This window comes from Monodelphis domestica, chromosome 1 (assembly GCF_027887165.1).
Source record: "Monodelphis domestica isolate mMonDom1 chromosome 1, mMonDom1.pri, whole genome shotgun sequence".
Lineage (NCBI taxonomy): Eukaryota > Metazoa > Chordata > Mammalia > Didelphimorphia > Didelphidae > Monodelphis > Monodelphis domestica.
This window is the reverse complement of record NC_077227.1, coordinates 9,451,673-9,475,102: the sequence shown is the minus strand read 5'-3', so window position 1 is coordinate 9,475,102 and position 23,430 is coordinate 9,451,673. Positions and strand designations below refer to the sequence as shown.

The 23,430-nt window shown below is 37.8% G+C and overlaps 1 protein-coding gene across 4 annotated transcripts in view; it reads left to right on the top strand.

Annotated features, from left to right (window-relative positions):
• Positions 1-23,430, top strand: part of ZRANB1 (zinc finger RANBP2-type containing 1) — a 94,044-nt gene that overhangs the window by 38,308 nt on the left and 32,306 nt on the right. For 2 of the 4 annotated variants that reach the window (XM_001362070.4, XM_056795298.1), the window contains exons 2-3: positions 2,407-4,225; positions 14,014-14,867. In XM_001362070.4, the coding sequence (XP_001362107.1) occupies positions 14,051-14,867 (817 nt within the window). In that variant the 5' untranslated portion in view covers positions 2,407-4,225; positions 14,014-14,050. The remainder of the gene's footprint in view (positions 1-2,406; positions 4,226-14,013; positions 14,868-23,430) is intronic. The other 2 variants (XM_056795288.1, XM_007478226.3) reach the window with 1 other exon arrangement.

The following is a 23,430-nucleotide window of genomic DNA, read 5'->3' as shown; positions in this document are numbered from 1 at the left end:
ATTTCTAAATTAATAATTTCATCCATTACATCTTTCCTGAATTTTAACCCCAAAAGCTGTCTTCTGGATATGTCCTCCTGGTTGTCTCTTCTCAAAATTAACATGCATCAAATGGAACTCATTATTTCTTTTTTAAACTTAGCCTCTAAACTAACCATGTAGTTAATCCTTGCCTGGAATATTGCACTAGTCTCCTATTGGCCTCCTTATCTCCATGTTCTTTCCCCCTGCCATCTGCTCCTGCACGAAGCTTCCAAGACAGTAGTCATATTGCACACATTATTAGATTATGTTACTCTCAAGCTCAAAATGTCTGCAGTGGCTTTCTTATTGCCTTTTTTGTGAAACACAAATTAGCTGGCATTTAAATACTTCAGCTTATTCAGTTTATTCCCTTTTATTCTTTAAGGCAATCATTGTTCCAATTAAACTGCTTTAATATGCAATTATATATTTTTTAAATACACACCACATGTATTCCTTGTGGATATATTTCAAGGTCTGCTGTGGAGGGGTGAAACCAGGGATCCAAGTGAACACCTGCTGACTCCATATATACTCTAGTCCAGCTTTTGCCCCTTGACCCCCCAAAAGTGAAAGTGAAAAAGAAAGTGAAAGCAGGGATGGGGGTCAGGGCTTACTGTGTTTGTGAGACAGAGACTGTAGATATAACTACTTGTTATGCCTAGAACTTGACTTGCCATCCACTACGCGCTCCCCTCCCCCTCCCAAGAAGATGTACTACTTCCTTATTTCCATCTCCTAAAATCCTTTGATGATCTTTAACTTTCTTCAAGGTTTGACTAGATACCATTCTATCCTTTGCACCTCTCTGATAGCACTAACAACTGAGGGCATCTCTTTTCTGAGATTTCTTGTATTAATCTTCTCACCAAATATTTCTATAGTAGAATGTTGGCTCTTTGGGGGCTGGAATTGTTTTTTTTTTCTTTGTATCCCCAGAACCTACTAGCTTAGGATCTTTTCCATAGTACAGAATTAGTCTTTGAGTCGAAGAAAAGAGCCTCCTTATCTTTAGCCTCTTATTTCTAATATTTCTGCATAAAAGGTAAAACTGAATAAAGATTAGTTTAAATTCTTCTTACTATAGAAAAACAATCTAAAAACCTTTGCTGATCATTCATAAAACATTCTTATAGGAAGGACTGTGGATTTTATTTGTATATGTCTTATGTATGAAGATGAGAACCATCTTTATGTCTTGGGGGATAGCAGGAAGAGTGGAGCCACATTTGTATGTTTGCATTTGGACATTTTTAAAATTGTTACCATTCCTACTCATTTTGGCTTACTATTGAGGCTTATTTACATTATTTAAAAAATCCTTTTTTGACTTAAAATGATTAGCAATAATACAAAATGTTTTCCTACAACATGGAAGTATAGAACATGGATAGCAGGGTTGAAGAAAATATGTCTGATATAATTTTCTTTTGAACCCTTATCTTCTGTCTTAGAATCAATACTGGGTATTGGTTCTAAGGTAGAAGAGCAGGAAGGACTAGGCAATGGAGGTTAAGTGACTTGCCCAGGATCACACAGGTAGGAAGTATCTGAGTCTAGATTTGAAACCAGGACCTCCCATTTCTAGGCCTGGTTCTCAATTCCTGATCTAATTTTTCAATTTCTCTAAATGCTTGATAGTGCTTTGAACATAGCAGACACCTAACAAAATATTTTTAACAAGAAAAGAATTGAACTTAAATAAGATAGGTGACAGAGGACCTGATGTTCTGCCCGTTTGGTAAAGTGACCGAATTCCTTTTACCCAAGGTTGGAGATGTTGTGATGAGAGGCATGGAAGGAGGACTCTGCTTATGTAGCAGTTGTTGTTGGTGAGGACTTGTGAGCACTGAAAAAGGTTTGGGGTTTAGTAGTGGTGAGTAATAGCTGTTGAGTCAGAGGAGATGAAGCTGTGAAGGCTCTTAAATGCCTGGCAGAGGAAGTTTGGGAGCAAGGAGATGAAAAAAGTTGTTTCTGAAGATTAATGTGATAGTATGAGAGACAGGGAGAACAGGAAGTTAATTAAGAGACTCTTGTTCAGACTAGTTGATGGGGAGCTAAGCTAGGATACTAACAGTGAGAGTGCAAAGGAAAGTCCTAATGGGAGAGACATTTAACAGGAAGAATTAACAGAGGGAGAGAGAGCCTTTTGAAATTGGAGATAGATTGTGTGTTTCAGGTGATGGAAGTCAGAATTCTAGCTTATATTTTGTATTGGGCTTTAATGTTTACAAGATGCTTTCTCGCTACCTGCCTCACAGAGTTCTTGTTAGGCAAGTACTTTGTAAACCTTAAAGTGACATATAAATGTACATTGTGTAATTATCTTAACAATCCTGTTTAGTAGGAGGTACATTTATTATTATCCTCTCTATTTTATAGATGAAACCAGTTGCAGAAACAGTCTCTGCCCTCAAGGAGCTTACATTCTTCTAGGGGGATACAACATGTAAACAGATAAGTAAATACAAGATAATTTGAACAGAGAGATAATTAACTAATACATGGGATATCAGGAAAGTTGTTATATAGGGGATGGTCTAAACCTGATCTAAACTTTAAGGGATTGAGGGGATTCTGAGAGGTGGAGGTGAAAGAGGAAAAGTATTTAGACTTGGGGGATATTCAGCCTGTGCTGTGCTGGGAAGAGCAAGGAAGCTAGATGGGCCAGAATGTATATAGAATGTAAGAAGGGAGAAGGAAGCCTGGAATCTGATGAGAGAGGGCTTTCAGTGTAGTTCAGGAATTTGTGTCTCACACTAGGGGCCACTGGAGGTTTTTTAGGAGAGGAGTGATGTGACCATGTCTATATGTTAGGGAAAGAGTGTGGCTGTCTCATTAAAGACCTTAATCAAGAGGTGTTGATCTTAAATAGGGATGGATATTTGAAAAGATACGGAGGTTGAAAGTTTGGGGGGGGGATGAATTTTGCTTTGGACATGCTAAATTGGAAAAGAAGCACTCAGGATACATCCATCTGGAAGTTGATGTTGTGAGAGAAGAGATTTTGGAAGGGATAGTTAACTCTGGATATATAGATTTTGGAGGGACAGTTTTTGGTGGATAGGATGAGTTCCATTTTAGGTTGATTTTTACATTGGTATTATGTTGAATTGGGATATTTAGCTTGTGGTTGGAACTTTGCTAGGCAAAAGTAAAGTATGGAGAGACATTTTTGGAGGACTAAGCCATTTGTTTAATGGCTCAGTTAGTAATGGTGAGTGTTGAGGAAAAGCAGAATTTATCATTTATAATTTTGAAAACTTACCTTTTGGTTTTAAAATAAAATCATTGACATACGGTATGCAGTGAGCATTATCAGACTACAGAATTTTAACATCCCTGAAGATTCATTTACCTTAGGATGTCTCTGCCTGATATAATAGGAGCTCCTTGAGTGCAGGGATAGGTTTCTGATTTTTGTCTAGTTTAATCCTAACACTTAACTCTGTGTCTGGCATTTTTTTGGACCAGAGCCTATGATTTTATTGAATGGATGGAATAAGCATTTATATAGTGTCTATTAGGTGCTAGTTACTGTGCTAAGCACTTTTCAGATATTCCATTTGATCCTTACAGCAACCCTGGATCACAAGTGCTGTTATCAACATTTTACAAATGAGGAAACTGAGGCAGAGGGGAGCTGTGGGACTCTTTGCCCTAGGTCACACAGCTAATGCTTGAAGTTGGATTTGAATGCAGGGATTTCTGACTCTAGATCTAGCTCTTTGGGTACTCTGGTACCCCCAATTACCTTACTAGTATTGGAAGAAATGTCGTTCCTAGCACTTATCTACCAGGAAACCTTAGAACAATGTGCCTAGTGGTCCATTGGGTGTGTCAGAGGCTGATCAGGTTTTTAATTCTAATTTCCAAGGAGTTAAATGGAGAACAGAACATGTTTACTATTTTGAAGAGCATTCAGATTATCACTACCCTAGTCTTCATTCTGCTTGTAGCATCTGTGTTTGGCAAAAGATAGCCCCTGCCTTCAAGGAGCTTGTAGTCTAATGGGGGAGACAACATGCAAACAAATATCTACAAAGCAAGCTACATGTGGGATAAATAGGAAATAATCAACAGTGTTTGACTCTGCTCCAGGTCAAAGGGATAAAGAATGAGAGCCTCGACAGAGATTAGGAGAGATATTTACCTGACATTTCTAAGAGCCAAAACAGCCTCTTCACAGAGACCCCGTGAGGTAGGTGGTGCATAAAATGTGTGAGCATATCTTAAAGCTGAGAAATGGAGCCTGGGACAGGTGAAGTGAATTGGCCAGGGTCCATTAGGTATCTGAGGTAGGATTCAAACCCAAGTTTCTGAACTCTTTCCTCTGCAGTCTGACTCAAATATAGTTTCAGGCAGAGAGAGAGACAGAGAGAGAGACACAGAGAGAGAGAGAGAGACAGAGACAGAGACAGACAGACAGATTCAGAAAGAATAGTGAGAAACACAGAAAAATTGACTGGAATGAGAATGGAGAGTGTAAATGCCAGCCTGAGAAGTTTGAGGCTTCTTCAAGGCAGTGAGGTGCCTCTTAGCCATAGAAATTAGTAAGACTAGTTTCAGTGGTAGCACCCTAGCAGTGAAGATCTAGCATTTCTGAAATACCCCCCTGTGTCCTGGGTATGCCAGAGAAAAAGACAAAAATAAGATAGCTCTGCTGGTAAGGAATTGGCTTGCTTTTTTTTTTTTTTTTGAGATAGCACAGACACATGTAAATTCTATCCATACTGTGGATTTTAGGGTATACCCCTCATGCTTGGAGTGGTCAGGGATGATTTTCTGACATTTCTTTCTCAGTAGCTGAAATCAGCTAACAACAATCTTTTCCCCCTGTTCTGTTTCTTTAGCATCTTACTAATGGGTGGTGAGTATTTTTAGCCCAGTGTTCTGTACCATTAATTTTTAGTTCATTAGATGCTTTAGCTGCTGATAGATATAGAATGGGCTTAGTTTCTAGTATACTGTGGGGGCTTCTTAATGCTGTTTCTTAGTGGATGTTACAGTTACACAAATGTATAGTTGAATCTCAGGCCTAGAACTGGGAAGGACCTGAGGTCAACTCCCTATTTTTACAGATGAGGAAGGTGGGGCCTGGAGCTGTTTAAATGATTTGCTAGAATAATTCAGGTAGGAAGGTGAAGGAGGCAGGATTTGAACTCAGGTTTTGTGACTCCAAAGCCAGCATTGTTTATACATTTTTATTCTCTTTCCCCTACAATGAACTTAAACACGAACCCTTAATTATATAAAGAACAGAATGATTTTATGTGAAGCCATGAATCTCTTTTGTGTACAGTTTGTTTTTTAAAGTATATATTAGATTTAATATGCTAGTCTTAACACTGTTGTGCTTGTCTGTGTCCCTTTCTGAAATTTTATGCTCCCTTGTTTAAAAAATAAAAGGACTGTCAGGCTAAATAAATGTATACTTGGGTTGTGTTTGAAATATGTCTCCTGCACCTCTACTCTATTACTTCTCTGCCAAGAAATGGAAGGCATGATTCATTGTTTTTGAAGTTAGGATTGATCTTGCATTGATCAGAGTTTGATGCTCACAAAGTTGTTTTCTGTTCAATTATTATAGTTGTAGACTTGCTTCTGTTCACTTCATTCTGCAAGGGTTCACACAAGCCTTCCCAGGTTTCTTTGGATCCATCCCATTCATCATTTCTTATAGTGTAATATATAGTCTTTTATATTCATATGGCATAATTTGTTTGTCCACTTTATTTCTAGTTTTTCCTCCTGCAGAAAAGCAAACTGATAGTGACTTTTTGAACACAGTTTCAATTGATTTCCAGAATTGTTGTATCTTTTACAATTAGACCAATACCATCCTCCCACTGACCCTCCAACAATATAGGGACTCTCTTAATGGTAGTCTATTCAGGCTACATCCCTACAATGTTATATAAACACAAGAATAAAATAGTTTCTGCCCCAAAAGGACCTTATTTTTTTTTTTTGCAAAATAAATACAAATACAAAATCTATACAACATAATTTGGGAAGTTGTACAAATAATTGGGGAGGATGGGAAAGACCTCATGTAGGAAATGGCATTTGAAAATGTTGAGTTGAGAAGGATTCTAAGAGGTGGAAGTGAGGGAGGGAGTGCATTCTGGGAATTGAGAGTCAGAGCTTATGGACAGGTCCTGAAAATGAGAAGGCCTGTTTGGAGCACAGACTGTGTGAAGGGGGTGCAATTACTCTAAATCATGTTCTGAAGGGTTTTAAATGACAAATGGAGGAATATTCTAGAGGCAATTAGAAGAAGTCTGAAATGTGGATGTGCCTTAGGTCTGTCTCTTTGGCAGCTGTGGAGAGGAGAGAAACTTGAGACAGGAAGCCCAAATGGGAGATAGTGGCAGGAGTGGGCAGTAATGAAGGCCTCAACTAGGATGATGACCAGTGGAGAGATGTTATGAAGCTAGCCCACAAGACAGGGCAATTTAGTCAGATGGACTGAGGGAGAATGAAGTGTTCAGGGTAATGCTGGTGATTTTAGAAGAAATACTGGATAGAATTTAGGTCAGTTACTGAGTTTGTGGGCAAAGGCAATGAATTCTTAGTGCCTATGAGATATCTGCTTCATAATGCAGAACTAGAACCAAGGAGAGAGATGAGGTCTGGCTTTATAGATTTTCATCTCTAAAAAGGGTATAAAATTGAATCTGAAGGCCTGGAGGGGAGAGTATTATGTGTTGGGTGCACTCATAGGATTCCGACAACAATTAAGTTTACCTTCTACTGAAAGGGAGAGTATATGCAGATATAATTATAAACTGAACTCTGATAGTTTAGGGGAGAGAAGAGGGCACTCACTACCTGTTGAAGGATGATGAGAGGCCTCATGTAGAAGGTGGTGTTTGAGCTGAATCTTGAAGGAAATAAGGAATCCTTTCTAGGCATAGTAGACAGCTATTGCAAGGGAAATGGAGTAGCCAAGTATGTGGAGTGAAAAATGAGCTGGATAGTTGAGGGCCTGGATGTAAAGGGCTTCAAAAACCAAATTGAAGATTCTTCTCTTTGATTCTGGAGGCAATAGAAATCCACTAAAGTTTGAGTAGTATAGAGACATGATCAGCCTCTTCCTTAGGAGGAAATAAGGTCATAGGTTAGATGGGTATTGCAGTAGTTGGTTCAGTAGTGAATGGTGGTGGTGGTGGCGGTGGCGGCAGCAGTGAGTAGAAAGGAAAGGATCCTCTGGAGAAAGAAATGACAGATTGAAATAGGAAGAGAGGTTTCAGAAGAAGGCCAGTTACAGTCAGTCAGTAAATATTACGTACCTACCTCCCAGGAGAAAAACAAAGAAAAAGAACCGTTCTTCTTTCAAGGATCTTGCTCTTTTGGGAGAGACACCAAAAAACCCCCCCCCAAAAACCCAACTGTATTTACAAGATAAATTAGACAATCAGTGGAGGGAAGGTTTTATCTTTGAGGGGAAGGAAATTGGGAAGGATGGGATGGGGGAAGAGAATCAGCATTTCTATAATGCCCAGGCACTGTGCTGTATAGTTTATTTTAAGTATTATCACAATTGAGCTTTAAAACAACCTTGTTAAGGTAGGTGTTGTTATAATCCTCATTTTGCAGATGAGAAAACTGAGGCAAAACAGATTAGTTGACTTGCTCAGCATCCTAAGTATCTTCTGAGTTGGAATCCACTGGGCCACCTAGCTTTATAGAAGGTGGGATTTAGTGAAGGAAGCCAAGTAAGCCTGGAAATGGTGGTAATGAGAGAACATTCTGGATAGAGGTGGGCCTACCAGTGAGTGGAGAGATGAGATGTTGTGTGGAAGGAATAGTAAGAAAGCCAATAGCCTTGGATCACAGACTATATGAATGGTGAGTAAGAGTATAGAAGACTGGACATTTTGGAGGTAGGAGAAGAGATTATGAAAATTTTGCCAAATAGAGAATTTTATATCTGATGCTGGAGTTGATAGCTATTTCAGTTTACTGATTGTATGTGGGGGATGATGTGGTACTCTTGTCTAGTGGAGGATGGTTGGACACTTCAGACAGGGAGACCAAGCAGGAAGGTGGTAAGGGCTTGTACCTCAGGTACAAGCAGTATTAGGAGAGAAGGGGAGGATATATGAGATTTTAGAAAGGTAGGAATGATAAGACTACAAGGCTTTGGCTATGGTGGAGGCTTGGTGAGAAAGAGGATACACCTGGATTGTACCTGGATGACCCAGAGGAGGATGATGCCTTTAATCATCCTAATAGGGAAATTTGAGAGAATTAAGTTTGGGTAGAGACAATCATTTTGGATTTGGACATGTTGAGTTGAGATGTGCTGAAACCTCAAGAAGGATGAGGACTGAAAAAGATATTAAATTTGTAGATTGAGAGATGTTATAGGTAACTTTAGAGAACAGCAGTTTCAGCTGAGTAGTTAGTTTAGATTCTAACTAGCTTCTAAACTTTAGAAGTTAGATTGCAAAGGGTTGAGAAGTAAGTAAAGCAAAAGGACCTGGAGGCAATAAGTACACATTTTCTAGAAGTTTGACTGTGGATGGGTGAAGATATACTGGATAGTAGCTTGGGGAAATGGTATGATTGAATGAGAGTTTTTGAAGGTTGGGGGAGATAACTTGGGTTTTTAGGTGATAGGGAGGGAGAGAGAGAGAGAAGATCAAATAGAAGGAATTATATAGAATGGGTTCCATTAAATTAAGTTTTGTGCCCATGTTTATTATTATATTGAGATTTTATTTCATTTGAAGAACATTTCATAAATCAGCCATTTCCCATAGTTGTTATGTTTCTATACAATATAATGTCTTATTTTAGGTCTAGATTCACTCAGGTGAATTCCTATATTAATTTGAAATGAAAATGATAAAATTATTCATTTCCAGTTTTACCTTAATTTTATAAGGACTGATAAGATTTTTATTTCTCATGTTAAGTGATCTGGGGCAAAGTTATTTTAAATATTACATTTCCTTTTAGTAAATGCAAAATTATTCTTGTGCTGTTACCTTTTCTTTGTTATTCTATTATTGTTACTGCTGATGTGCATACTCTCAGGTAATTTTTTCCAATGAATTCCATTGCTGCTGTTCTTAGAAAAGAATCATTCCCCCACCATTCAAGTTCATTTCCTTCTCTGCCAGAGTACCACTTTTCACTTAAAACTTTAAAGTCTGGTTGACTTCCTTTCTGCCCAACATGTTTGAATTCTGTCTACTTAAGAATGGAAGACATTCCATAGCAAAGTGCTCATAGCAGATCTGAAGGTGGTTTTACTTAAATGGGTGACTGTTTGATTAGGCTTCCAGGTATCTATGACATTTCATGATTCCAGCTCAGATGCTTATCTATCAGCATACCCATTTTCCAGTAATAGCAGAGACTTCAGAATCTGAAAAGTTGAGGAGCTACTGAATTGTGAAATTACTTGTAGCAAGGCTAGGTTTGGACTTGGCCACATGTGGCTCATTCATTCTGTCTTTCCAGGCTGCTGACACCTAGTATTTGCTGCAGCCAAATTGCTCTTCTTACTGGACTCCCACCTCCTACCTGAAATGCTCTGCTTCCTATTCTCTGACTCTGGAACTCCTTTAAGTACTGAGGACAAGTTCTTCTACCCCCTTCAAAAGGCCTTTCCTAATTACTCCAGTCTCTCTGGAAAATACTTTCGTATATATCTTGTTTCTGTTATTTGTGAAGATGTTACATACCCACAGGAGGCTGAACTCCTTGAGGACAAGGACTCTGTCACCTTTGTCTTTGTATCCTTAGAGGTAAGAAGACCTTGGGAGTAAAGGGTGGTAGATTACTTCTCTGATGGAAGACACTCAACTTTGCTGTAGTTGATTATGTATGTGATAGTTGCTTGTATTCTTTCACTAACTTGCCATGGGATCCTTGGTAAGTGACTTCCCTTTAAGAGATTTCCTTAAATATAAGATGATGGTATGGGATTATCTGCTCTTCTGGCTTTGATGTTTTGTGTTCTGACAACTTCACTCAATTAGTTCTGGATATATTATGCCTGTCTCATTTTTGTGGGAATTATCTGTAGTGAAATTGAAGTACCTTCCCATTCAGCATGATTTTGGGCTGCCTTTCTCTACTGTCACTTGATGTATTTCTATTTTTTCCCCTCGAATTAATGCAGATAATCAGTTGACCTACCACTCTTCTATTAATATTCACTATAATCCTAAATCCTACCTATAAATAGATATAATGCTGAATTTAAAGACATCTTGGCAAGACAATTTTGTTTGACTATTTAGTCATGTTAACTTTAAATAAAAAATATAGCAGTTCATTATTAAGAAGAAATGAATAGATTTAATTTGAAAATTATGGTAAAAGGAAAACTTTTCTATAAATTTAGGTCCAGTTGGAGGTTTTTGAAGTAAAACTCTGCTTTGGTTCTATTTGCAGAAGTATCTTTTCAGAATCCAGGAGGATGTTTGCAATGTCTTCGTGAGAAAATCAGGCTCTGAGCTCACTTGAAGACTTTGTAATCTTATCTTGCAGAATAAAGTAAGGTTTATAAATCAAACCACTGATCAAGTTGGAAGCTATAGTTTAGACATTAAAACTGGAAGAGTAGCTATCTTTTAAATAATCTTTTAAAAATTTATTTTTTCTCAATTACATGTAAAAATAAGTTTTAACATTAATTAAAAATTTTTTTTGAATTCCAAATTCTCTTCCTTTTTGACCTACCTTGAGAAGGAAATTTGGTATAAATTATACATGTGCAGTTAGAAATAGTTTTTAATATCATGAATGTGGAGGTGAGGGGCATAGGAAAGGGCATGGGGAACCCCTAGAGTAAATTCTGATTTATACATCCAGCCTCTGGAAGGAAAGGTCAGGAAATCCTCATTTCTCTGTTTGTTTTTACCTTTAGCCATCTTCCCAGCCATAGACTGTTGGCAGAAGAGGTGATTCAAGGCATATTTAAGGATCTGGGGATCATAGATGGATTCACAGATTGAGATCTGTCAGGGTCTTTTGAGATCATTTAGTCCAACTTTCCTCTTTTACAGATTAAGTAGACGAAGCAGGGCTGTGTTGAGTGGCTAGTGTATAACTGCAAGTTTTCATTACATTTCCTATATAGGATACTACAGCTTATAAATTGTAGAACTTTACACTGAAAAAGGTCATTCTATACATTATATCTATTCAGTCTTTTCAAACAGCTTTTGAGATAGGGTAGTACATGGACTGGCCTCATCCCATTTTGTTGATAAGAAAACAGCCAAGGTCTTGAGTCATATGATTTGACTAAGTAACCTGACAGCTAAGTGGGCATTCAAATTAAGGGCTTTAAAAAGTTTTTTTTTAATTTAATTAGATTATTTAGAATAATTTTCCATGGTTACAAGACTCATGTTCCTCCTCCACTCCCCTCCCGTATCTGACGTGCAATTCCACTGCCAAGACCCATTTCCTTATTATTAATATTTGCACTAGGGTGATCTTTTAGAGTCTACTTTCCCAGTCATAGCCCCATGGACCCATGTAATCAAGCAGTTGTTTTTCTTCTGTGTTTCTTTTCCCATAGTTCTGTGTCAAGGAAATTTATCCCCTCCCCCTCTTGAGGAGCTTTACCTGTCTATCAAATATTCCTGACATACTACAACTATGCCAGGGTTGTGTCCTCAATAAAAGGCAAGTTTGGGGGCTGCTGGGGGAGAACTGTGAGAGAATTGAAAGGAGGATGCAGATCAGGCAGGTGAGGGGAGGAATGAGGAAGAGACTGACAGGCTAGGCACCACACGGTCAGGTTACTTATAAGAACATTGTCTACCCTTCCAATAAACTTTATAAAATATATATCTGGGTAGAAATATTTATTTTAACTATTACAGTTCTTCCTCTGGATGTGGATAGCATTCTTTTGGATCATTGCATTGCTACTAGTAGAGAAGTCTATTGCATTTGATTGTACCACAGTGTATCAGTCTCTGTGTACAATGTTCTCCTGGTTCTGCGCCTTTCACTCTGCATCCATTCCTGGAGGTTGTTCCAGTTCACATGGAATTCCTCTAGATCATTATTCCTTTGAGCACAATAGTATTCCATCACAAACATACACCACTTTTGTTCAGCCATTCCCCAATTGGAGGGCATCCCCTCATTTTCCAATTTTTTGCCACCACAAACTGCATGGCTATGAATATTTTTGTGCAAGTCTTTTTCCTTATTATGTCTTTGGGGTACAAACCCAGCAGTGCTATGGCAAATTAAGGACTCTTGACTTGAAATTCAGGGCTTTTTCTGTTACAGAATTGTCACTCTCCTTAAAAAAGAAAGTTCTTCGTGCTGTGATCTTTTTTTTTTTTTCCAAAAAAATAGATGATTTACTTTGCTCATTTGTTCAAGAATTTGTGATTTCAGAGGTGTCAGAAATTCTCCACTGACATATATTACCACAGCTTTGCATCTTAGATTTTTTCTCCTTGTGACCAACATGGGGGTGGCTTTTTTGATGAATTTTGAAGTTGCTCTTGGACATAGGTCCTTATTGGAGAAGCCTTTCCATCTTGGGAGGGTGTGCTGGGTTTGTTTTCCCCTTTGAGAGAACCTAGGATCTTTTTTTGCCTTATTAGTAAGTACCAGAGTAGGACTGTAGTGGATTGAATGTGTTTTTAATATAAAGTATTTAGAATTATTTAGACTTGTCACTATGAAAGTGGCATCAATTTGATAATCCCAATGGAGGTAAGTAACCTCCCTATGTGGTCATCAAGCAGTTCTGAGTTCATGTTGAAAGGTTAGCTCTCAGATACCAAGTTCCTTTCTGACCTTGGTTATAAGATATAAGAGTATTAGGGGACCCCTCTTTCAGATTTTACTAGTGTACTTAATAAATGGCAGAGAATTACATCTTAACACCAGCTACATTATTTTACAGGTTAGGCCCATATTTCTTGCCCTACTAATTGGAGAAAAATAGTGGTTTCACATGTTATTATCTTGGCAAGACTCCTAGTGCCATAGGCAAATAAATGGCTGGGTGGATTTAACTGAAATGACCTGAAGAAATAATAGAATTGACTATATTTTACTTTTTTAATTGTTAGAAAAATAAAATCATGTAATTATCTTTTCTGAAAAGCATGTGTATATGTGTGTGTTGTGTGTATTCTCTCCTTTTGGAATTCACTTTTCTTAGGAAGTTCTTTGATGGCTTGTTGGATTTCATTTTCTGATTTGGAATTCACTTTTAATGCCTTCTTTTCTCTTTATATCAAATTGCCTGTCTTTTTAGCAATTCAGTGTTTCCAAAAGAAGTTATAGCTTCTGTAATTTATTGTTTCATTATGAATTTTACAGGCAAAGTTATTTTAGGAATGGTGCTTTTGAAAATATTAGAGGAAGAGCAGAATCCAATCTTTTTGGAAATGAGAGGAGTAAGTGTAGCAGGAAGCTGGTGGGTGAGCTAGTTTTTGAGCTAGGGAGCTTTGGAAACTGTTGCCCCTTTACATTGTTTTCAAGAGAAATATCTGTTACTTGTATGTGAAAAAAGGAACATCAGTTGATAATATTGGTTTTTCATTGGTTTCCAGTCATTGTTTAGATTTTTTTCATCTTTCTTTTCCATTCCTTGGTTTCTGTAGCATGAATTGCTTTTGGAAATTCAAAATTGTGTCTTAGTTGAAAACTTCCTCTTTAGCATATTCCTTTTTTAAACCATTCCTTCCTCTGCAATTTCTATTGAAAAATTTTCTATACACACTTTTCTTTCCTACTTTTCCTGTTCCCATAACTAGTTTTTGAAATGTAACTTTTATTACATTTAGAGCCAAAACTTTCCTTAAAACTTAGTCTACAATTTCATAAATGGAATGTGTGTGTGAGGGGAGGGGGTTGAATTTAATTCAAATTTTAAGAAACTACTTTTTTTCTTAATATACCTGTAACTTGTCAGCATCTTTTCAAAAGTGAAATTGTTTTGCAGTCATTATACTTTAATAACCATATCCTACTTATTTATAGCTTCCTGCCTGACATAATTCACTTCAAGAAGTGCACAATGTCAGAACGTGGAATTAAGTGGGCTTGTGAGTATTGTACCTATGAAAATTGGCCATCTGCAATCAAGTGTACCATGTGTCGTGCCCAAAGACCAAGTGGAACAATTATTACTGAAGATCCATTTAAAAGTGGTTCAAGTGATGTTGGTAGAGACTGGGATCCTTCTGGTACTGAAGGAGGAAGTAGCCCTTTGATATGTCCAGATTCCAGTGCAAGACCAAGAGTTAAGTCTTCGTACACTGTGGAAAATGCTAATAAGTGGTCATGCCATATGTGCACATATTTGAACTGGCCGAGAGCAATCAGATGTACCCAGTGCTTGTCCCAGCGTAGGACCAGGAGTCCCACAGAATCTCCTCAATCCTCAGGATCAGGCTCAAGGCCAGTTCCTTTTTCAGTTGATCCTTGTGAGGAGTACAATGATAGAAATAAACTGAACACAAGGACACAGCATTGGACTTGTTCTGTTTGCACATATGAAAACTGGGCCAAGGCTAGAAAGTGTGTTGTTTGTGATCATCCCAGACCTAACAACATCGAAGCTATAGAATTGGCAGAGACTGAAGAGGCTTCTTCACTAATCAATGAACAAGACCGAACTCGGTGGAGAGGAGGGAGTTGCAGTGGTGGAAATGGCCAGAGAAGGTCTCCTCCCATACCTCAGCGGGACTCTGAAATGAACATGGATTTTCAGAGAATAGAATTAGCTGGTGCTGTTGGCAGCAAAGAGGAACTTGAAGTCGACTTCAAAAAGCTAAAGCAAATTAAAAACAGAATGAAAAAGACTGATTGGCTATTCCTCAATGCTTGTGTGGGTAAGTGCCTGTTTCTGCATTATTTGAGTGGACAGAGAGAGGGAAAAGGAGAGAAAAAGAGGGGAGAAGGGGAGAGAGAAAAGGGAAGTAAGGAGCAGAGAGTTGAGGGGGAAGAGAGGGAGACAGAGAGAGAAGGGAGAAGAGGGAGAAGGAGATTAAAAATGACATGGAAGTTGTTCACTGGGATCATTTTTCTTCAGCATTTCTACACCTCATTAATAACATGCATGTGCAGTTAAATAGTGCCTTCGCCAGCATGAATGGACCTGGATTTCTGAATCTGTCTTTGTTCACAACCCCTCTTCCTCAATAAACTTTATCAGAACTTATTTGCAAGTGAATAAATGTCTGTTCCTGTTGAAGTACCTTTTTAAAGAGGAAAGATGAAAAAAAATACCAATATCAGATATGTACCTATGTTCAAAACTGCTAGGTTGTTTACTCTAACAAGATGTGACTGTGGAACACCCCAGCTGCAGGTTTGGGAGTGTTTGTAAACAGTGTGAGCATCTTGGGATGATAGAAGCTTTAGTCAGATGTTAAAAATAACACAAAAATGTGATTCAAAGATGCTGTATGCACAATAGTGACCTTGAAGAAGCTGATGTTAATAGAATAGGAATGTCTTCTTATAAATATTTACAAGCTTGAGGAAACTACTTTTTTTATGGTTACTTGATTCCATGAAATCAAATTCTGATTTGTGTTTTGTTTTTAGTGCTTTCCTAAGGCAGTTCTGGATATTGGTCCCAACACTAGCTCAGAGCTGTTAAAAAAAAAAAAGAATTACAAGAGCAGGGCTTTCTCCATTATTGACCTTATAAGTTTGTTCTTTGTAATGAAATTTCATAACTATAAGATGCATGAGTCCTATGGGTTTTTGTGGAGGAGATGAGATATTTGAACTTGATAATGCAAATGTTTTGAGTAGGGGTGACTAGGAATTCTGTTTTTAAAACACATTGAATCTCCATTTACTTTGCATGTAAAGTGAAAGACAAGTCTTGTGAGATGGTGTCTTAAATATCAGTTTCTTTTCTCTAGGACTAATTTCAAATATTATTGTTTCATTCCATGAATATATTTTTAAAAATGGAAAAGATGGAGCTATTTGTATATGTTGGGTAATACACATTTGAAGATATTTTACATTTTTATATGTTAGCTTTTGATCTGAAAGAACAGACCCTTTTTAGGGTTTAGAGTCCAAAAAGATCTTCTTTTCCATTTATCTGTGCTCCTCCCTCATGTCATTGAGATATTTTTTTTGAAACATGATAAGGACACACCATACTTACAGGCAGACTTAAAAATACATAGTAAGAAAAGGGCAGCTACAAAGACAATGCCCTTTCCTTCGAATTAATCCTATATCTTTCTAATCATCTTAAGAAATCTTAGTGATTTTTGCATGCTTTAATAACCAAAAGTATTTCTTAATGTGCATATAACTATACAAATGGAAATTAATTGAGCTCTAAACTGTGTTGTTTCCTGGAATCATGGAAACCAAAAGATGTGCGTATTTCCTTAATTAGTTCTAGTACCTTGCTTACCTTCAGCATTCTTTGTTTGGTAGTCTTGGTACTCTTACCAAGTCCAGTTTCTGGCTTTGCTAAGCTTATTTTAGTCACAAGCTTCCAGATATTTCCTACTCCCAGACTGGCTAGCTGCTCCTTGAATCCATTGAACCCAGATTCTTGTTGCTTTCTTTAGTACAGTGTCTGGTGGTATCTTTTTGTTAGTATTGTATTGAGAATGTTGAGCTGCCATTCAACAAATATTTTGGACCACCTGTTATAGTAGTGTGTTCTGAGCATATCGAAGAAAGAGAGCATCATTATTATTTAATTGGCACAGACAATTCCATTCTGCCCTTAGTCATTACCTAGGTACTACATATTTTTAATTCCTTATTTCCACTAGTAATTGACTTAAGTACTGTCGTAAGTATTCATAGTAGTAAAGAAGTCTGAGATGTAGAGGAGAAAATCCATATAAATTTCATTTTTTGTTTTAGTCTCCTTTTGTGCTTAGATGGGGAAAGGAGGTCACTGTTAGGAGTGTGTGACTTGCTTTTGATGCAATCGTGGGACAAGGGAGATCTGAACCATATTTGGAGAATACCCTGAATTTGAATTTCAGACCTAATCTTTCCTGCCTTTCTGTGTTTCTTTAGGCAAGTTATTTTACTTCTAGGTTCTAGTTTTCCTTTTGTTAGATAGAAATCTGCTTAGACTACTTCCTAGGTCTGTCTTCTATAGATGTAAGCTTTGCAACCTCTTTCAAATGCAGGGTTGTGGAACTTATAAATCTGAAGCCATGAAAGAAAATTTTGCTAGATTCCTACCTAATTAATCAGGAACAAGAAAGACTCTTTCGTCCAAGCACCAGCATTTTGTAAAAGTGCTCTGAATCATGCAAATTTCACTTAGGTTCCAGGATGTATCATAGTGATATATTTGTGTAGCTTCTAGCTGCTTTGTATGTGTAGGGTTTTTTTTGGTGGTAGGGGGAAGGGTAGAGGGAAGTACATGTGGTGACAGCCATCAGAGCTTCTGTCTCATCAGAAATGGTAGAAATTAGATGATTTTACTTAAGAAAATTAGAATCTAGAGTAGAATAGTTACTTTCCTTTTCACTAAAGAAGTGATGATACCCACCATAAGACCCCACATTTCTGAAATAAGTGTACACTGGGAGCTATTTTCAATTTTGGCATCAGGGTAAAGATTCTGAGATTTTTGGCTCAGTAAAGATTCTCCTAGGTTGTTAGATTTTGCATCTGACTGTACTCAAAGATTACAGGTGGGTATCTTGAAATGCTTTATAGTTAGATATTGAGCCCTAAATCCTGTTTCTGTAGGAATAATCCCTGATAGCCACTTTCCTTTTCAGACTCCTGGATCTTCTGAGATCTTCACTTTCTTGTAGTGCCTGTTTCTTCATCAACTTCCAAAACTTCTCAGCCTAGCTGACTATCTCAGCTTATACTTTATCTGATCAAAGTACATTAATTTAGGGAAGGTCTTATCTCTTGCAATTGAAAAGAGCAGAGGGCTTTAATATGACCCCAGACACTAAGCATTCCATTGATAGTAAGTCTTGCTTAAATACCCATATTAAGTCCCTCTGTCTCACTTTTGTTGATCATAAAATCATAACTTTAAAGCTGGAAAGGGACTTTCAGTGGTTGTTATCCATTCTAGCCAGCTCATTTTATGGATGAGAAAATGGGGCCTTGAGAGGTTAAGAGACCTCACACAGCTAGCGTCTGATGCAAGATTCTGCCCCAAAGTTGGACTCCTAAGTCTAGCACCATATCTTGTTGCTAGTATTGTATTGAGAATTTTGAGCTGCCATTCAACAAATATTTTGGACCACCTGTTATAGTAGTGTGTTCTGAGCATATCGAAGAAAGAGACCATCATTATTTAATTGGCACAAACAATTCCGTCCTGCCCTTAGTCACTGTGTCCATCAACCAAAACAGAATCACCCTAGTGCACATGGTTCTGTCAAAAATAGGTAGTTTTACTTGAAATTGTACATAGTAGTCATTGAATAGATTGGATTCTAATAGTAGTTTTGACTTTGTTGTGAGAAACCAAAAAAAGGTGGAGTTTTTTCTGTTCTTGCTTGTCTGCTTTTGTTCTGTGAGATAGGTTTAAAGTAGTGAATGTGTGTGTGTGGTGTTAAGACTTTGAAGAGAATAAGGTCAGGATTAATTGATGCCTTGATATATGGTACTACTACTAAGCAGTATGCTGACAGTGCTGACAGGGTTATTGTATCAATTATTAGGAAATTTTGTTAATTTAAGAAGCTTAACATGGTCTGTAACATTTGTGTCCTTTGTGGTCCCCCCTTATAGAAATATTAGGGAGAATATGGTATTGTTAAGTAATTGTTAAGCAACTCTAGGAAATTTGGGAATCTCTGATGTGATAGGATCATTGTAATAATGACTATTTGACTATCCTCTCTTTTTTATTAATTTTTTTAAACAAAATTTATGATTCTAGAAAATTGGACATGCACATGGGTTACAAAAATGTCACCAAAGGGCATCTAGACAGCATGGTGGATAAAGTGCCAGGTTTGGAAGTTTGAAAGACTTGGGTGCAAATGTAGTTTCAGACACCTAGAGCTGTGTGACCCTGGGCAAATCACTTAACCACAGTTGCCTTATGGCCAAGCCCTTGCTAGGCTCATGTCCTAGAATTGATACTAAGACAGCAGAAGGTAGGAGTTTAAAAAAAAAGAAAGAAAAGAAAAAAAGCACCAGTAGTTGCTTTTGTGGTAAAATAAGGTGGGCAATCTTCAAAACCCCAAGGAACCATACTTTCTTCAGTGTAAGTATTCCCTCTTTGGGCCTCTTTGTTTTAAGCCAATAGCAGTTTTGAGTTACTGTATCTAAAAAAATGAATCAGCTTAATGTTTGCATCTCCCCCTCCCCAGGAGAATATAAACTCTTTGAGGGCAGGGACTCATTTGTTTTTTGTATTCTTAGCAGTGCCATAGTGCCTGGCACCTAGTGGGCGCTTGATAAATATTTGTTGTCTGATTGGCTAACCCTCTTCTGATGAGTTTCTGGACTGATAGCAAAGATGGTAGACCTTTATTGTTTGTGCTGCCTTGGCCTATTCTTGAAGCTTGACCAGCATAGGACAATAGTTGTATCCCATTGGCAAAACCTTCAGTAAGCATAGGGTCTTCTTTATTCTGTGATAGGAAATGCTGGTCTAGCTCTTTAAAGGCAAACTTGATATTTCTAGCTTTTCAAAATGTCAGTTTGCTCAAAGTTTTACCACCCTTTTCCATGGTTAGGCCTTTACTAAGAATATGTCTTATTGGCTGTTAGCCTTGAGTGAAAGAAAGCCTGAAAAATACATTATTAATGGTGTGTGTATATTTTTCAAACTTTAAAATATTTAAAAATATTTTTGCTTGCTTTCCATTTGATTTTTGTAGGTTTTTTTTTTCTCACAGTGGGTCTTACTGATAATCTTGGACAATTTAAAATATGCTACTTTGATATTTTTTAGCAGAATTGAATTTAATCCTCAATATGTTGAAAGCTGGGATTCTTAACCTTTTTGGGCCTGTGAATTAACATTTTTTAATAACTATTTTAGTGCATATAATTGCTTTCCATTGTCATGTTAGATGCTTTATTGTATGCATTTAAAAACATGATTCCCAGAAGGGCTCTATAGGATTCACCAGATTGTCAAAAGGGGTGCAGGACACACAAAAGCTTAACAAAACCTCTGAACTAAGGGTATGTAAATGGTAGTTTCACTTCATATTTAGATAGATTTAGGAGTAGAAAGGTTAAATGATTCACTTGGAGGCTGCTCTGGATAGCTAATGCCCGTTTGTACTTCCTGGGCAAAGAGGTGAAAGATAGGGTGCACATGAGTGTTGAGGCTTGACTGGAAAAGCATTCTGTGCCCCACATTCTCCCCTGTGCTGCTCAGTAGTTGTTTATTTTAGGCTTATGGCTCCAGTTGTTGGGTGGACTTGGGGTTGCCTCTCAGACCACATGGACACCTATGATGACCATTGGCTAGGATTGTTGTGTACTGAGTTCTGTTAATTGCTTTTTCCCAACATTTCTTTTCTTGGAGTTTCATTGCTGTAGGTGCTTTCTGAGCTTAGTTTACCAGTCTTGCTTTAGACAATAATAGAAATCATCTTATTGGTTTTATCTAGTGAAATTGGTCTTTTGCCAAGTAGCTCTTTTAAAAAAATTTTTATTGATTAATTAAGAAAAATTTTCCATGGTTCTATGATTCATGTTCTTTCCCTCCCCTCCTCCCACCTTCCATAGCCAATACGCAATGCAAGTAACTCTTAAGGACTTTACTGACCCATTATCTGTGTATCTAGTTTTTGTTATGCTTTTAAATATTAATCATAGCTTCAGTCAGTTAATATTTATTAAGCACCTACTACATTCGGCATTGTGCTAAGCTCTAGAAATACAAAAAGAGATAAAAGAGGGAACAGATATATATGAAACAAGCTATGTATTTGGATAAATAGGAACTATTTAATAGAGGAAGGCCCTGGAATGAAGAAAGTTGGGAAAGTTTTGTGTTGAAGATGGAATTATTTAGTTGGGTCTTAAAGGAAGCCAGGGAGATCAGTAGTAGAAATGGAGGAGGGAGAGCATTCCAAGAATGGGAGACAACCAAAGAGAATGAGAATACCCAGAAATAGTGTGGCTTGTTCATGGCACAGCCAGGAGACTGGTGTCACTGCATCAGAGTACATAATGAGGAAGGGGCTGAGTTAGGGTTTTGAACCTCAAGCAATATTTTGGATTTGATTCTATAGGCAATAGGGAGCTACTGGAGTTTTTTGAGTAGGGAGGAATGCTGTGTGTGAAATGGTCAGAAGTCTAGGAAAATCACTCTGGTAGCTAAATGGAACATGGATTGTGGTGGGAAGGAACCTAGTGGCTGACTGGACCCAGCCTTTTATGTGGGATTGGGGTAACTGTAGGTGGTACAGTGGCTAGTCAGGAAGACTTCGTCCCCAGTTCAAATCTGATCTCAGACATTTTTCGGCAGTAAGACTCTGTGTAAGTCACTTAATCTTGTTTGTCTTGGTTTCCTCATTTGTAAAATGAGCTGGAGAAGGAAATGACAAACTACTCTAGGATCTCTGCTGAATAAACCCCAAATTGGGAGGGGGTGGAGCGTACCACAAAAAAAAAATTATATATGATTGCTGTTTTGATGAAAATATTCTCAAAAGGTAGGTTAGATGGCTGGGACAGGATGATTAAGTTGTTGTGCGTGTTTAAAGAAAAAAGGGGTAAAGATTGTTATGTTCTTTTGGCATTGGGCATTATTTGCTGCTTCCAGACTAAATCTCCTGAAAGTCATTGAGACTTTCTGATTTGCTAAGCTTTTTCTTGGGCTGATAGTGTAGCAGATGAATCATTGTTAAAGTATGACAAATAGCCTATAGACCTTATGTAACTTTTTAGGTATTGTTATTTTTTTAAATTTAATTAGATTTTTTTTCTCTTTAAATAATATGCTCCTGTGTCTTTTTTTTTCAAAAACTGTTGAATTGCCATGTTAAGATAATAGTATTATTAGAGAGGTACCTGCATCCAAGTGGAAGGCATACAAAGAAGGAAGCAAAGAATGAATGTAATTAGTGACTTGAAATCATGGAAAAAATCTATATTTATTTCCAGGATTATGTCTTGAAATAAAGCTGTAGGAGACTAGACTGGAACTGTGATTTCATTGGTATAGCAAATTTCTGGATGAGGAAATTCCCCCTACTAGTGCAGGTGAGCATCTCAGTCTCTTAGTTTCAGGGAGATTCAGAGCATGGAGTGTAGTGACTTGCCCAGGCTCACACAGCTAGAGGACAACTGTGTGTCAAGAGATGAACCTTGACGATTTTGTGTACTTTCAAATCAGCTCTCTAAGAGTATGCCATAATTTCTCTCAAAAAGTAGAAGTATTTGAGCGACATAAAAGTTGTTCTAGGGTCTGTTTGCTGTTAGATTTCATACTGTTATAAACCTGGAAAGTTGAATATCATTTCAAATTATCTTTTGAGTTTATTCTCACATATCATTTTCTCATTATTTGATCCATATAGTTCTGATGGGAATAAAACGAACCTGATTGGAGCAGGGAGGGAATCTGACCAGGGATAGAGATGGTGAGACAGCTAGGTGGTGAAGAGGTTAGAGTGCCAGGCTTGAGATCAGGAAGACTCATCTTCCTGAGTTAAAATCTGGTCTCAGAAACTAGTTATGTGGCCTGGGATAAGTCAACTCACCTAGTATCTTTTCTAAGAAAACTCTAAATGGAGTCACAAGAGAGTTGGGGCATCACTGAAAATTGACTGAACAAAAATAAGGTGGAGGAAATGACTAGTCAGTCATGTAATATATCAGTCCTAGGCCTTTCTCCTTCAAGAGTGGACCTGAGGGGGCAGCTGGGTGGCTCAGTGGATGGAGAGCCAGGCCCAGAGACAGGAGGTCCTGGGTTCAAATCTGACCTCAGACACTTCCCAGCTGTGTGACCCTGGGCAAGTCACTTGACCCCCGTTGCCTAGCCCTTACCACTCTTTTGCCTTGGAACCAATATACAGTATTGGTTCTAAGATGGAAGGTGAGGGTTTAAAAAAAAAAAAAGAGTGGACCTGACAGGAGCTTGCTGATATCCACTCCTCACCTTTGCCAGCCAGAGGGACAGAGTTGGTGACTGAGGAGTTGTGAGGTTCATAGTTGAGTTTTTAGAGACCGTATGAAATTCCCATGAACTTTGTGTCTTGGTATTTTAGCAAGGGATGATGCACTGACTGTTCTTTCCTGCACTGTGTAATTTTCTCCTGTACTTTATACTCTCCCAACACACCCTGAAATTTACTTGAATTATTCTCATAATTTGTCCTTTTGGAAAACCATGCCTTGCCCTACATCTTGGCAGCTTGGTACAGTAGCTCTTAAATTATGAAATTTAGAATACATAAAACCCTTTCTTCTCTAAAAAGCCTTTCCTAACCTCACTTAATTTCAGTG